General features: G+C 47.5%; 1 protein-coding gene across 1 annotated transcript in view; it reads right to left on the bottom strand.

The window, feature by feature from the left end:
* ROR1 (receptor tyrosine kinase like orphan receptor 1) overlaps positions 1-16,608 on the bottom strand; it is a 308,416-nt gene that overhangs the window by 107,070 nt on the left and 184,738 nt on the right. Inside the window, exon 2 of the mRNA XM_051999512.1 lies at positions 11,995-12,072. Within this exon, the coding sequence (XP_051855472.1) occupies positions 11,995-12,072 (78 nt within the window). The remainder of the gene's footprint in view (positions 1-11,994; positions 12,073-16,608) is intronic.

Raw genomic sequence — 16,608 nt, forward strand, 5'->3', positions numbered from 1 at the left:
AGCCAAAAAGCACCGAGTTTACAGTATATCCTAAGGGGCACAGGGAATAGTCAGCATGCATTTATTAAGTGCTTCATATTTGCAAGGCACTGTGCTAAGCAATAAAGATGCAAAGAAAAATAGTCCCTGTCCATGTTCTAATAGAAAAGGCGACTCCTTATATTAATACTGATGGACCTGTGCTCCAGGGACTTGTAGTTTTTGTTTATTTGTTTGTTTTCATTTTTGCTCTCTTTTTTAATTTCAATAGTATTTCATTTTGCCAATTACGTGCAAAGATAGTTTCCAACATTCAGAGCACAGTCTAAAATCCTTTGGAGCATCGTTCCAAATTGCCCTCCAGAACGGTTGGATCCATTTATAACTCTACCAATGATGTATTAGTGTCCCAGTTTTCCCACATCCCCTCCAACATTTATCATTGTCTTTTCCTGTCATCTTAACCAATCTGCGAGATTTGTAGTAATGAGATTTTAAGTTCCAAACGTTTTTTCCTGCTTTCTTCCTTCCCTGCCTCCTTCCCAAGATGGCAATCTGATATAGGTTATACATGTGCAATACCTTAAAATCTATTTCCAGATTAGTCATGTTGTGAAAGAAAAATCTAAACAGAAGGGGAAAACCATGAGAAAAAAAAAGCAAACTCGTCCCCCAAAAAGTGAAACTAGTATAATTTGGTTCACATGCTGTCTCCATAATTCTCTCTCTGGATGCAGATGGCACTTTCCATCCCAACTTTCTTGGAATTATCTTGGAATAATGTATTCTAGAGCTGGATTTATCATAGTTGATCATTTTGTTGTTACATATCAATGAGGAACTTATAATAGTCTTAACAGAGTTCCCTGGGGCACCAAGAAGTTAAATGATATATTCATAGTCATATCATTAGTATACATTAAAATCAGGATTTAAATCCAGATCTTCCTGATTCTGTGATCAGCTTGTTATCCATTTCACCACGCTGTTTCTCTTGTAAGTAATAAATCAATCTTTGTTGGAGTGAATGAAGAGCAACTAGGTGGTACAACGGATAAAGCACTGGGTTTAGAATCAAGAAGACTAATCCTTATGAGCTCAACTCTGGTCTTAGACACTTCTTAGCTGTGAGACCCTGGGCAAGTCACTTCGCCCTGTTTGCCTCAGTTTCCTCATGTGTAAAATGAGCTGGAGAAGGAAATGACCAAACCACAGCATTATCTTTGCCAGGAAAACCCCAAATGGGGTCATGAAGAATTGAACAGGACTGAAATGACTGAATAATAACTACATTTTGGATGGAATCACATTGGAATGGAGGGAGAGGGGATTGGCAATTGTCTAATCTTACCCAGTTAGGGTTCAAAAGAATCAAGATCTGAATTATTGGATCATAGACTTTAACCCTTTCATTTTACAAATGGGGAAACTGAGGAAACAGAAAAGTAAAATAGTTTTCCCAAAGTCACACAGCTAGTAGGTATCTAGGGTATGACTAGAAGCCAAGTTTTTCTAACTCCTATCCTATCCTTTATTCCATTCATGACTCTGGGCAGGTTATCCCACTTCATGGAAGGTATAAAGGATTCATTTCTTGCTGAAGGAGTCAGCCTGCTAGAACATTAGCTCCCTCATAGGACAGATCCAGGGCACCTGGCTTTTGGCGGCAGGGCTTTGGGTGAAAGCCTAGAGAAAGGTCAGGGACACTCTGAAGATCTCTTTATGGAAAATCTGTAGAAAAGCAGGATAGGAATCATATAGGATAAGGTATGGATGGGTTGCATTATATATAATTGAGTCCCCAAATGAGCTCACAGGCCAAAGGGATTAAATTCATCAATGAGGAAAAATGGAATCTGCACCCACAAACGCCCTGTGGCCAGGTATTTTTAATTTATTTTTAATTATATTTTTATATTATAATTATAATATATACTTTAATTATAAATAATAAAATTATTATTTAATTTTAATTAACAAAAACCTTGCTCCAGCTTATAGTGACAGTAATGCTCTTGTTGACCACAACGCCATATGTAGAGCTCCTCTGGCTTGAGACAACACTTTCAATACACTCTCTCGAAGTCTAGTCAAGCCAGATACATTTCCTCAATAGTTAGACACCAGAGCCACCCTAAGCAACAGAAGCATGCTAGAGTAGGTCCTTCCCAACCCCAGAAAAGAACCCGAGGCACCCATCCCCTCACAGCCAATTTGGGGACCTCCCTTGCTGGATTTCTCTGGTTCCATCTCATTGGTCCATTCTACTGTCCCAAACTCAACCATCTACCAATCAAGAAGCCAGCTGACTGCTTGGGACCAAACTATGAAGCTTCTACTCACATCTGTGCTCAATGATCCATACCATTCATCAAGATATAGCACAGGTAAAGGTAGGCGCCCATCACCCCCCTCCCCCACACTCACACACAGTATGCAATGAAAAGCTCTTTTGTCTCAGGAATGGGACCAGATAAAAATTCCCTTTGATGAGCCCATTTTGCTTTTCTTTCACAAAAATCTTTTCTCCCCAAACTAAAAGCAACTTGACAGAATAGATTATTCATCAGAGTGACGGCTTCAGTCAGACACTCCTGCTTTGTGAAAGTGCAACTGGCTATAAATCTCTTTCTTTAAATCTGACAATTAATATGGTATCACTGCAACATCCATAGTTGGATCTGGAAGGCAGCTTACAACAGAATGTTTGAGCTGGAAGAGAGCTTAGAACACAGGATGCTGGCTACAGAAAGAATCTTAGAACTCTACTATAAAAAGTGAGATTCCATTTAAAACACAAAATGTCAGAGCTGGAAGGACTCTTAGAACTGAGATGGACCTTAGAATATAGAATGTTAGAACTACATCGGACCTTAAAACAAAATAGTAGCGCTTAGAGGGACAACAGAGAATGTTGAAGTTGGAGGGGACCTTAGAACTCTACTATAAATAGCGGGATTCCACTTAGAACACAAAATGTTAGCGCTGAGATGGACCCTAGAATGTTAGAATGTTAGAAATAGTGAAACCTTAAAACATAGAAGGGTAGAGCTTACAGGGACTTTAGAGAATGTTGAAGTTGGAGGGGACCTTAGAATTCTACTATAAAAAGTGGGATTCCACTTAGAACACAAAATGTCAGAGCTGGAAGGAACTTGGAACTGAGATGGGCCTTAGAATATAGAATGTTAGAACTACATGGGACCTTAAAACAGAATGCTAGAGCTTAGAGGACTTTTAGAGAATGTTGAAGTTGGAGGGGACCTTAGAACTCTACTATAAAAAGTGGGATTCCACTTAGAACACAAAATGTTAGCGCTGAGATGGACCTTAGAATGTTAGAACTATGTGAAACCTTAAAACATAGAAGGGTAGAGCTTACAGGGACTTTAGAAAATGTTGAAGTTGGAGGGAACCTTAGAACTCAGTGTTAGAACTGGATGTCCTTAGAACGTAGAATTTAGAAGCTTTACAACATAAAATCTCAGAGCTGGCAGCGACTTTAGAACACTGAAAACTGGAGTTGGAAGGGAATTTAGAATCCAGCATGATAGAGCTAGATGTGAGCTTAGAACATAGAATATTAGAGCTTAGAGGAACCTTAGAACATAAAATGTTAGGAGTTTTAGAACATAGAATATTAGAGCTAGAAGGGATCTTAACATATACAGTGTTAGAATTTAATGGGATCTAGCATGTTAGAGCTCAGAGGAACCTTAGAACATAGAATTTTAGAGGGGAGAAGGACTTTAGAACTTAGAATGTTGGACCTCAGAGAGACTTTAGAATATAAAAGGAACTTTAGAATATAGACTATTAGGTTTGGAAGAGACCTTGGAACATAAAATGTTAGCACTTGGAGAGCCCTTAGAATATAGAACGTTATTGCCCATGTTAAACCTCTGTCAGATTGCTTGCTGTCTTGGGAAGGGAGGAAAGGGGAGGAGAGAGAGGAATCTGGAACACAGGGTTTTCCAGGGGTGAATGTCCAGGGCTGTCTTTGCATACATTTGGAAAAATAAAATACTATTAAAATAATAATAATTTGGGAAAAGAGCATGGAGTTTTCGGGAGGAAAGAACTTTAGAATTTAGAATGTTAAAGCTTAGAAAGCTCTCAGAACATAGAATTAGAGAGCTGAGAACATAGAGCATTGAAGCTGGAAGGGGCCAGTGCTAAAATGTCCAACATCAGGTGATCAGGCCGGAAAGGGCTGAATGATGGGGCCAGGAGAGAGCTCGGGACAGCCAGTGTCAGAGCTGGTTGGACAGTTAGCACACGGAATCTTAGGACAGAAAAGGATCTTAATAGGAAGGACGCTAGAGAACCTCCCATCCCCTCCTGCTCCCATTATGTTACAGACAAGGAGACTGAGTCCAGCAGGAGAGAGGTGATCTTCCCATAAAAGAGACTTTTCCATGATGACTACAAATAAATAGCATAGCTGAGGGTGGGCGCTGGGGAGAAGCCCTTCTGTGGCTTACGAACCACTGATCTGGGGCTGAAAGGGAGCCCAGGGCTCATCTGATCCAAACTCATCATTTTACAAATGGAGAGACTGAGGCCGGAGAGTCCAAGATCCCAGGAGAGTCCCGGGCAGAGCCTGGACTTAAACCACCCCCCCCCCCCGCCCCAGCATTTTCATTTTCCCCTCTGTCTTGCATTTCAGCCCTAATCTTTCATCCTTCTGGACGTTCCTCGGGAAATTTCTGACCCCACTAAGCTAAGTGGGGAAGACAAAGCCTCTCCCTGGTTGGCCTCCCTAAGCCCACCCTCAGCCTCCCTCCCCTAGCCTCGCCCCTTTTCTGACGGTTTATTTTTAAAGAAAAGTGATTCGTGATTCATCAACAAATATCCACCGCAGGCCGTGAACCAGGGCCCCAACAGCCACCCGGGGCCTTGGCCGTCGCTCTCTGGGCCCCTCTGTTGGTGGCTGGTCCGGCCACGGACCCCGAGTCAGCCCCATTAAGCAGCTTCTCTTGTGCCTCAAGATTAATGCCATGAAGTCAAGAAAAAGCAGTTATTTTTGACATTATGACATACAATCACTTCACGATCTGGTTCCTATTAGTCCTATTTCTGCCTTTTAAAGGCCTATTTTTTACGGAAAATGTCAGGAAATTTGGAACAGAAACTTACAATAAAACACGTCCCCTGACCCTCTGTTCTATCAATCTCCCAAACAAACCTAGATAGCTGGGGAAGTCGGGAAGGGGCGGCCCCCTGCGGTTACCTGGCCTAACCCCCCGGGCTGGCCCTTACCTGGCCGCCTCCTGGAAGGAGGGACCGCGAGGAGAGGACCGGGCTCTGGAAAGCTCCGACACTTTTCCTTCCATTTTCCCCACCCCTCTCCAATGGGTCCATATTGACAGCTCCATCATTCACAAACGAGCCCCAGAAAACACCCATTTCTCAACAAGGAACGCGCTCTCTGCCAGTGGGAAAGCAAACACGGGCTGCTAATGTAGTGTGCCTAAGAAAACTTGCAAACAAAGTGGAGCGAATATACTGCCTTTGCTCCCTGCCGGGCCCCGCGAACAGAGTCTGGATCCCCGGGACTGATGGGAGAGGGGTGATTTACAGCGAAAGAAAATGAAAGAACTAATTGTGCATGAACGTGAAAGCCATATTTCTTCTGCTTTCAACAAATGAATCCACTTCCCAGCCAGAGATTTCAGGGGGAGACCTAGAGAGCCCCGAGGGCAGAGCGGCAACCAGTCAGTGTCCGAACCTGAAGAAGTTTCTCTGAGCTTTTGGGGACCAGACGCATGACTGTTAGCACGATGGCTGCCACAAAGGAGGAGCTTAAGAAATGTTGATTGATTGATCTTCCAACATAGGAGGGCACTCGCTTAACAACTTATGGAGCTTATTGTTTCCTGTATCGTGTTATATCACAATGCACTTTTTGGTGACGGGGAAAGCTTCTGAAGGCGTCTTTGGGATAAAAGTGCCCTCCCTCAGCTTCTGCAGAAACATTCAGCTCATTGTTTTACTTATAGAATGGAGGAGTAGCCAGGGACATTGAAGGAACGAGTCACTAACCTTTACTAAGGGCCTACTGTGGGCAGTGCTAATTGATGGGGACACAGCAATATGTGCTGAAGGCAGGACATCTTCTGTCCCGAGGGAGCATCATGGCACAGCCCCAGGAATAGTCAGGTTCCCGGAGGCAGAGCAGGACACTCCAGGAAGGAGACAGATACATTTGTGAACCCCAGATTGCCAGCAGTTCCTGAATCAGAGTCAGAGTCAGTCAGTCTCTCTCTCTCTCTTCTTTTCATCTCTTTGTCTCTCTCTTTTCATCTCTCTCTTTATCTCTCTCTCTTCTTTTCATCTCTTTGTCTCTCTCTTTTCATCTCTCTCTTTATCTCTCTCTCTCTTCTTTTCATCTCTCTCTTTATCTCTCTCTTTTCATCTCTCTCTTTATCTCTCTCTCTCTTCTTTTCATCTCTCTTTATCTTTCTCTCTTTTCACCTCTCTCTCTCTCTCTCTCTCTCTCTCTCTCCAGGTGATGATGGGAGTAATGGATCACAGAGCTCGCCCCATGGCGGCTTGTCTGAGTTCTTCCAGGGACCGTTGCCTAACAGACCACTAGACCATTTCCAAGGCTGGTAAACAAGCCAGTCTCCTGGGGGCTCTGAAGGACAGCTCAGTGGCTCTGGACCCAGGGAGGATGGGTGGAGTCCAGGGGGTATACTGGCTAGAGCGTCAGACTCAGAGTCAGGAAGGGCTGAATTCAAGTCTGACCTCTCACACTCACCAGTCATGTGCAACTGAGCAAGTCCCTTCATCTCTCCGAGCCTCAGTTACTCCTCTAAGATCAGGGGCTCGTCTCATTAGAGCTTCTTGAGGGCGGGGGCTGCCCTTTGCCCTTCTTTGTGCTCCCAGCGCCCGACACACAGTTGGCTCTGATGAACGTGTGGGGACTTGACTCAGGGATCCTCCAATCCCATTCCCTAGAATCTCTTCCATTCCCACTGGATTTAAGGCTAGAGTAAGATGAAGGGCCTAGGGGTGGTTACATGATGCAGCGGAGAGAGGAGTCAGGAAGCTCCATCTTCCCGAGTTCAAATATGGCCTTAGACACTCGCTAGCTGAGGTAGTGTCAGAAAGTACTGACCCACAGGGTTTTCTTCCTGTGCCCCTGGGGATCCCTCCTTTCTCTGAGCTGCCTATTCCTAGCCTCGTTTTCAGGGTGAGGGAATTGAGGGCAGAAGCAGTTTTCTGACTCTTGAGGAGCGTATCTTTAGCCATGGGTGGAGCTCCAACCTCTTATGGTTTTCTGAACCTCAGTTTTAGCATCTGAAAAAAGGGATAATCATGTCTACTCTATAGTAGGGGGTTATTTGGAGGCTTCATTGAGATAATGGATGTAAAGTGCTTTGCAGACTTTAATGTAATTTAGCATCTATGTTATAATTTAATTATAATTTATATTATATATTATTATAATTATAATAACCCCTACCTACCTGCCCTAAAGAGCTGTAAAGCGCTATGTGAATGTCAGCTTCTTTGTATATTTTACCAGCTTCTATTCCACTTCCTTTTTAGGAGGAAAAGGGGCTCCCTCCTCATTCACACACGAGGAACAGAAAGGTTGCGAGAACCAAAATGGCGGCAGAGTCCAAGAGAGTCTCCAAGTCCAGACCTTCTGTCATTGTTTACCCTCTCCATCCTAGGGGAAAGGAAGGTCTACTGTTTGGATCCCAGGACCCCGAGCAGTGTCTTGGCTTGTGAAAGGGGGCTGGGCTGTAGCCAGGAGGCAGCTGAGTCGGAAGACGTGGCCATTCCCAGGAACACCATTTGGAAGAAGTCGCAGAAGGAGAAGACTTGAGCCCCAGGCTCGCGGGCTTTCAAGATCAGCTGGTCTTAGATTCTCCCTTTATAGATGAGGCAGCCTAGGGCCTCCCTGGCTGCCTTCCTCCAGACACTCTAGTTTCCTACACTGGAGTACCCACCGACAGCAGGACTGAGATTCAAACGCAGGCCCCGACGTCACGCTCAACGCTTTCTCATTACCTGCCCCAGCCCCATGGATGCTAACCAATGCCCCTCAGGGTTTCTCCCCTCCCACCCTTCCGATGCTGGTTCGGAAGGGGATTTGCCAGGAGGAACCGCTCAGGAGAAATTTCCAGGGAGCGAGACAGGCCTCCCGGGACCCCAGCCAGCCTGGGGAAGGCAAGAGCACATTGCAGGGCGAGTGCTGTTATTTATGACTCTGAGAATGTTCCTTGTCTTAGCCGGGATTACCGAAAGCGGTGCCCGGGGAACGGGGAAAACGAGCCCCCGTGATAGGGAGGAGATAAATCTTCAGCTCGAGGATAAATGGGAAGAACAGAAGCCCAAACACTTCTCAGCTCGGGCCCTGCGATTCCGAGGCAGACGCCGGGAGGCTGGGGCCGAGTTCCCGGGCAAGGCAGGGGCTCCGCTCCCGGCTCACTAACGGGAGCCCTTTGGGGCTGGGCGGGCAGGGGAAGGCCATGATGAAAGACTGAGAGTTCTGGGGAGCCTGGCCCCGCCCAAGCAGCCGGAGAGTGCCATGAGGCTGCAGATGGGGGGCATCTGCCAGGGGCAAATGCCGGCAGGGGTGGTCCCCCCGGAGCCAGAACAGCCCGGAAGCCCTTCCCCTTCTCCATCTTTCTTGGCAACGTCATCTCTTCCTTCTTCCCTGCCTCAGGAGTCCCCTTCCCTGTAGGGAGCTTGACAAAAAGTCAAGGGGATAAGGGCATCTGGGAGGGGGCCGCTTCAGCAGGGCCGAGGGACTGGAGCTGGCGGCGGGAGGGCGAGCCTCCCACTTGGCGAGGCTCCCTCCATCTGCACGGCTCCCTGGGGCACCCGGGCCCTGGTCCCTCAGGCCACGAGTGGTCACGGGCCATCCCCACCCGGATGCCACTTCTGCCTTATAACCTTCTGCTGACTCTACAACTCATCCCGGAAAAGCTAGCACAGCATCAACCCTCAACAGAACCCGTCACAGGGACTGGGAATACAGATGCCTCTCGGGAGGAAAAGGGATAGAGGAGGTCAGGGATGTAACTAGGATGGGGCAACCGGCCCTTTGTCTCAGGGCACAATTTCAACAACCAAGACTATAGTGTAGAACTCACTGAGGAAGAGTAAGTCATCAAACAATCTAAAGAATCTGCCAGATTGGAGGATGGGAGTCTTGGGAACCTCATCTTGTCTAACTTTCATTTTACAGAGAAAAAGCTTAGAAAAGTTCTATGTTCTAAGTTCTCCTCTTGTTCTGCCATTGCCATTCCCAGGCCCGAGCTCCCTTTTGGGTCTGACGGTTGACGTCCTCTCCAGACCCAGCAGGCTCTGTTTATATTCTGGCCTTTCCCATGCCAGATTCCCAAATAGCCTATATTTGTTCTAAGGTGCCTTCTGGCCCCCAGATCCCCTAGATTGTAAATGGGAGACAGGGCACAGGTGGCTCTCTGGCCACGCTCAGCCACCAGTAAGGCGACTACTGGCTTCTAGAGATCAGCTCGTTCCTTCCGTTATTTTCCTCTTAAACCATTAGCTTTAGAAACCAGCTCTTTTCCTCATCAATCGCTGCTTTCAACAGCTCTTTACAGGCCGGTGGTGTCTCTTTTAAATTTCATTTCCTGTTGGAAAGGGGAATCGGGTAACTGCGTGCTGCTGCTGGCTGGACTCCTCCGACAGAAAGCACAGTTTGGGAGGAAGCTCAGTGGGGGGGGGGGGGGGGGAAGAAGTGGAGGAAGGGAAGACAAAGGGAAAGAGAAGATGAGGAAGGAGGAGATACAAGAGGGAGGGATTAAAGAGAAGGGGAAGGGTTAGAGAGAAGAGGAAGAGGGAAAAAAGAAAGGGAGGGGAAAGAGAAGGAGAGAGAAAAGGGGGAAGAAGTAAGAGGGAAAAGATAGGAAGAGAAAGAGAAAAGTGGAGAGAAAAGAAGGAGGGGGAGAGAGAAGATGAGGCAAGAGAAAAGAAGGGGAAAGGGGAGAGGAAAAGAAAAGGGGGAGAGGAAAAGAGAAGGGGGAGAGGAAAAGAAAAGGGGGAGAGGAAAAGAAAAGGGGGAGAGGAAAAGAAAAGGGGGAAAGAGAAGAAGATAGAAAAAGGAAGAGAAAAGAAGGGAGAGAGAGAAGATGAGCCAGGAGAAAGCGAAGAGGAAGGGGATTCAGAGAGGAAAAAGGGGGAGAGAAGGCAGAAGAAGAAAAGGGTAAAGAGAAAAGGAAGAGGAGAGAGGAGAGGGGAGGAGGAGGAGGGTGGGCGGACTGGCAGCCAGATTGAAAGGCACTGGCCCAAACAAACCATAGGCTCATTTTCCAGTTCTCAATCTGAATGAGAAGGAAATAAGAAGAGGCGCCCAGGGAGCAGCATGACAAGGGAAGCTTTGTGCTCCTGCGAGGAGAAGGGGGGAGCTGCCAGCTACTCCAGGAAGCCCGGGGGGCCAGATTCCACCTGCAGCCGGGACCTTTTTCTCTGAGGGAGGGCAGGCTACGGGAGCTAGGTGGCCCAGGGGGTAGAAATCAGAAAGATCTGCATTCAAATCCTGTCACAGACACTTCCTAGAGGGTGGCTCTGGAAAAATCTTGGATTTTCTCAAGCCTCAGTTTCCTCTTCTGTCAAATGCGAACAATAATAGCACTAATTCGCAGGTAGATTAAATTATGATTCCATGAGCTAAGCCTTGATATAGTGCCTTGAAAACCCTAATGAACTCTAGGAAGGAAGGCAGGAAGAAAAGAAAGAAGGAAGGAAGAAAGGAAGGAAGGAAGGAAAGAAGGAAGGAAGGAAGGAAGGAAGGAAGGAAGGAAGGAAGGAAGGAAGGAAGGAAGGAAGGAAGGAAGGAAGGAAGGAAGGTAGGTAGCAGTGGGGGAGCATCCAAAGAAAGCTGGCCTGGAACCCTGGGCCCAGCCCTAATTTTGCTCAGGGTCTGTTTCCTCAAGATGGCAACAGGACTTCTCACATCCCCAGGCCTTTGTGAGGAGCCAATGAGAGAGCGCCTCTCCTGAAGTTCAAATCCAGCATCCCTCATTCACTAGCTGCGTCACTCCCCGCAAGTCACTGACTTTTTCTTTGCCTCAACTTCCTCATCAATAAATGGGAATAACAAAAGTACCTCCCAGGGGTTTTTTGAGGATCAAACCAGAAACTATTTATAAAGCACTTAGCAGAGTGACTGGCACATAGTAGGTGCTACATAAAATGCCAGCTGTGTTATCAAGGTTATTATTATCCTTACGGAAGGGATGGTGGTCGGTAACATACTCCCATAGTGCACTGCACAGCACTGCTGGGCTAACAGGACAGACAGGCAACATCCATCCGAATAGCCTTCCATAGCACACACAGGAATGGCCGTCCATAAGCGTGTGAGAGATGTGTAAACGTACACACGTGTATCAGCACACGGCACACACACACACACACACACACACAGACACACGCACACACACACACACACAAACATACACACACACAAACACACACACGTACACCGTAGCACATAAACATGACTACACTCTACAGATACGGGCACATGCATTCCCACGGTTACGCTCACTCCCCAGCAGCCGGCCCCAGGCAGAAGCAATGGGGACAGCCCCCGCTGATGCCGGAGCCCCTGCACACGTCCAGCTTTCCTGGTGCGAGGTGGCCCTGCGGAGGCCGCTGCTCGGGCCTGGCTCGATTTGCATCAGACCCCATCCCCAGGAAGCACCGGGGCAGTGCTGGGAGGGTCGGGGGCACCCGTAAGGCACATCTTGAGTCACTTGAACCATGTGGAACACTTTACCAGGTGAAGGGAGGGGAGGAAGAAGCCCTCTCCAGAAATCAGGGATTCCAGATCATTCCAGTGGAAAGGCCGCCGGGAAGCCGGGCTCTCTGTGCCCCCCCACTCCTCCCCCAGCTCTGTCTTCCCTGCCCCCTCCCTCCATCTCCCTCCTTCCAGCTCCGGTAGAAAAACTGCTGACGTTCAAAGGGGGCCCGGCGGCCGGCAGTCAGCCTCCCCAGCCCCTCCTGCCTCCCCGGCTCTGCCCTCACCTTTGTCGAGTTCGCTCGAAACGTTCCAGGACGAGGTGGGCACTGGCTCGGCGGCCTCGGGCACAGACGCATCTGTTTCTGGAGAAAAAAGAGAGGGAGGGAGGTGAGGAAAGGCCATTTCTGCTTTCCGGACTTGGAGGCCTGAGCCACCCAGAGACAGCCTTCAGGCAAGGACCACAATCCCCAGCCCCGCGCTGGATCAGGGCCGAATTTGGATTCTGGATGACCTGGCTTCGAATGACCCCCCGAGTCCCACTAGCGGACGATCCAGAGCAAGTCATTTATCCTCCGAGCCTCAGTTTCCTCATCTGCAAAATTAAGGGACTGCATCAATGGCCTTTAATTGCAACTCCACAGCTCTATGATCTCGCATTCCTATTGGGATGATGTTTGAAAGCATCACAAAGATCTCAGCTCGGTATCGTCTCCATGGAAACTTCCTCCTCACACACACCATCATCCCCAGCTTCTAGGCCCTCCCTTATTTACTTTGGGTATTTTAAAATCTATTTTGCATATGCTAATGTATATAAGTGTCTCCTGGTGGGTCACAGATAAGGGGCCGGACAACATCTCTCATAAATGGTCTTCCCATATACAGGCAGCTCCCATTTTACAGATGAGGAACCTGAGGTGCATAACTAATTATCCCAAAATCAGACAAGTGAAATAAGGAGAAAATCCAGAATTTGAATCAAGAGCCTCCTATTGCAGATATATCAAGTGCACCAAGAAATCACATTATTATTAGGAAGAACACCGATCATGGAGGCCAGAAAAGACAAGATTTTGAATCCTTGCAGAGATCTGGTGACTGGGTAACTGGCTCCAGGATCCTGACAGCGAAGGGGACACGTACTTCCCCCCAGGTGGGAGCCATACTTCCTCCCACTAACAAACAGTTCTGTGTGTATACTTCCACTTCTGCTTATTTATGCACAGGATGTAGCCCCCAACACACACACACTCCCCCGAGAACATAAGTCCTCCAAAGCCAGGGGGTGCTGCTCCATTGTGACCTTTCTCTCCTCAGCACAGGGCGCAACACCTTGGACCCAGCCTTTAACCGATACTGGTTCCACTGAATTGTTAGGTTTCTCTCCGGGGCATCGGAGATTTTTTTAAATGATTTTTATCAACATAATTTATTTTTCCATCATCCCATTTCCCAATGTATCCTTCTCCTCTCCCCTGCCAAAGGGTCATCTCATAACAAAGAATTTAAGAGGGAGAAATCAATCACAATAATGATCTAAATAACCAGCAGATAAACAGCGTTGGACTTTCGATTCCGTGTCCTGTTCTGTGAAAAGCCGCACAAGGAGCTTTCTTTTATCTTTCCCCACCCTTGGTCTCTCTGATTCCTCAACCTTCACTTGGGCTGGTCCCCAGCAGCCGCACTGGTTTCCATTTGATTGCTACAGTCACCTTTTCTATTCTTTTCCGGGCTGTGCTCACTTCACTCTCCAGCCTGCTTAATCTTCTTAGCCTTCTCAGAATTCATCATTTTTTTAAATTAAAATTTTAAATTACATTCGTGTACCACAATGCAGCCATTCTTCAACCGGATGTCATAGATTATTCATTTGCTGAGACGCAGCACTTGTCCATCCTGCCCCACCGAGTCCCGTGGCCATGACGTCCTTCTCCCAGCACCCCATTTCCCCCAGGCCTAGCAGCTGGGCTTGGCCGATGGACAGTCCCTTTCCCAGGAAGAATCTCTGCCCCCAGTCACCAGCTCCCCAATCCTTCAGATGAATCTCACCAGGTACCAAAATCCAGATACAAATTTGCTGTCGGACCTTGGGCATTTACTCCCCCTCTCGGGTCCTAGGTCTCCAGTGGGAAAACTGGGGGAAACACTCCTGCTACGTGGCTAACTGGATCGAGGGGAGAAAAGACGTGTTCGAAGCTCAAAGTGGTGGCGAAACCTGAGCTATTATTTGCCGCTACAATGTCTCACTCAATACGCCCAAACCCAAGACACTTTTCAAGGAAATTCAGCCCAACGCTTGTACCACGGCGAATGGAATTCAAAGCCCTGCTGAAATGGAGCTCCCCAAAGCAAAGCCGATATTCTAGATGTGGTCTGACGCGAGCTTGTGACCCTCCGTCTCTCTCGGCGCATCCAGAGATCTCAGGAGCTTTGCTGGCCGCATTCCAGCTGCTGACTCATTCGGCTCACGGCCCCCGAAATCACAGGCTGGTCTCCACTCAAATCTTTCACCCGAGCAAGCAAACTTTCTAGATTCATGGCGGCCTGGTGGCCAAGCATCTGCCCAGCCCAACTCAAAAAGAAAACCCAACCTTTTCTTTTGGCAACAATCCCCTCAATCTTCCTTGGGGGACGCTTGCCATCTGCCAATCAGGGAATGCCGTTTTCTCAGAGGATTTCAAATTCAGATTGTGGGTCATTGCACAGTGTGGCTTTTTACCAATGATGCATCATGGGGAGGACAAAGATCTCCTCAAAGGGATCTAAGACTAGGAAAGGCCGAGTTCTAATCATGTGGCGAAAGAAGGAAGGATAATGGAACATCCCCCCGCTCCAGGCTCCTCTCCCCTTCTTACGGCCCACCATGACAGCTGGGAGCAAGCCAGACCTGGATTCTAACCTTAATGCTGACACTTCTCAGACACAAGATGATTTGCCCCATGGTCATCGGAGAGTCCAGGTTTTATGGGACGCATAAACTTGAATGACGAAAATACCAAGAAGAAACTCACTCTAACTGGTTTTCTTTGTCACCTTATGTGTTTCACTCACACATAATTCTGAGGGGGGGTCCGCCGCCCAAGAGTCCACGACACACAGAAAGATTATGAACGTGTGATCAAGAGCTGTGAGATTAAGTATGAATTCTGCTCTTCTTTAGGCAAGTCTCAGAGTCTCAGTTTCCACACCTGTAAATTGAAAGATGGGTTGAGATGACCCGTGAAAGCTCTCCCAACTCTGGTATTTATGAGTTTATAATTCCATTCTAATTGTCAGCATCTCAGCTGGATAGGATAGGAGAGAGGGCCCCAGAAGACTCGAGTTCAAATCCAGCCTCAGATTCTTACTAGGTTGTTGTGAGGATCAAATAAAACACCATGTAAAACACCGTGCCATGTAAACGCTGGCTGCTATTATTAAATATTGTCTCTTTTATCAAAGAGGATGATGAGACCGCACAGTGTAACTAAGATCCTTAGCTCTAGGAGGCCGTGAGATGTGGCCCTCCACGTGAGACAGGGGAACTACCCGTATTATGAGATCATGTGCACCTAGTCCAGGGCTCTGGATAGAAGTGCTTAAATGCTTAATGAGCATCTATGGAATGAAATCAAATTGAAAGGAGGGGATGGTATCTCTAGGAGAATCGAAGCCATTACTTTAGGTTTTGTGGAACAAAAGAGAGCTGGAAGAAAGACTAAATAATGGCTGGAGGACTTTGGACAAGTAGCTGCCCAAGAGAGGTTACTCTCTAAGACTGTTATTGGTCATTTTCAGTCACATCTCAATGACTTCATTCGGGGGTTATTTGGCAGAGAGACCGGAGTAGTTTGTCATTCCTTCTCCAGCTTATTTTACAGTTGAGGAAACCGAGGCACACAGGGCTGAATTTCTTGCCCAGGGTCATACAGTTACTAAGTGTCTAAGGCCATTGGGTAGACGGTACAATCAGCAGTGGTATTAAAAGAAGTCCTTTTCTACTAAGGGAATCACAGATGAGAAGGGGAGGCATATTACTTAAAAGATTAAAAAAAGACTTGAAAAATGTCAAACGTTCTACTCTGGAACCCGTAATGCAAACAGACCAGCATCGATCTAAATAAAGCCTGAGACTTGAAAGAAGAAGCGTCCAAAAAAGACGCTGATGCGAATCCAGCTGGCTACTTTCATCATGTCCATCAAGTAAACTACGGCGGGACTGATGGGTGGCTGTGTTTCAGATGGTCGGTGTTTACATTCACCGGAGACAGTTAAGACAGCCTCCCCATCAATGTGAGACCTTCCGCTGCATTTCCTCCCAGGCTACGTATGCGGACGCATTCAATCTTCCCAGCCCCACTCCCGTTCACTCGCTCCAAGAAACGAGATATGTGTGCTGGGGATGATGGGCAGCCCATTGGGGCAACCTTTACCCCCACCTGGATCAGCCAAGCATGAGGGTGCTCATGGGAAAGAAACAGGATGGCCAATGAGCCATTTCAGGAGAAGGAGCGGGGCGGGGGGCCCCGGCTGGACCCTGACCTCTACTTTCAATATTTTGATAGCTTCGTCTTACCGCTCCCACTGAAAGCGGTGGAGGAGGAGTCCGGGACGGGTTCCCCTTCCCGATAATGATGCCGTAGATAGCTAACTGCCCGTCACTTGGATTTTCCACCCCGAGTCTGAGTTGCTGATTGATTAGAATGTCAGAGTGATGAAAAAGGAATGGATTCTTGGCACTCTTCACAATTTGAAAAAAAAAAAAAAAAAAGAAAGGGAAAAAGTTCCAGGCTCGTCTCCTGCCAGTAATTAACAGGCATTCAGGGGCTCCCAGGGAGATCATTTCAATTTACCAGCTCATTAAGTGATTTTATGCTGATGCTGGTGTCCCCTACTCCCCAAACAATACATGTTCCTTA

Source organism: Antechinus flavipes, chromosome 4 (genome assembly GCF_016432865.1).
Source record: "Antechinus flavipes isolate AdamAnt ecotype Samford, QLD, Australia chromosome 4, AdamAnt_v2, whole genome shotgun sequence".
In the NCBI taxonomy this organism is placed as follows: Eukaryota; Metazoa; Chordata; class Mammalia; order Dasyuromorphia; family Dasyuridae; genus Antechinus; species Antechinus flavipes.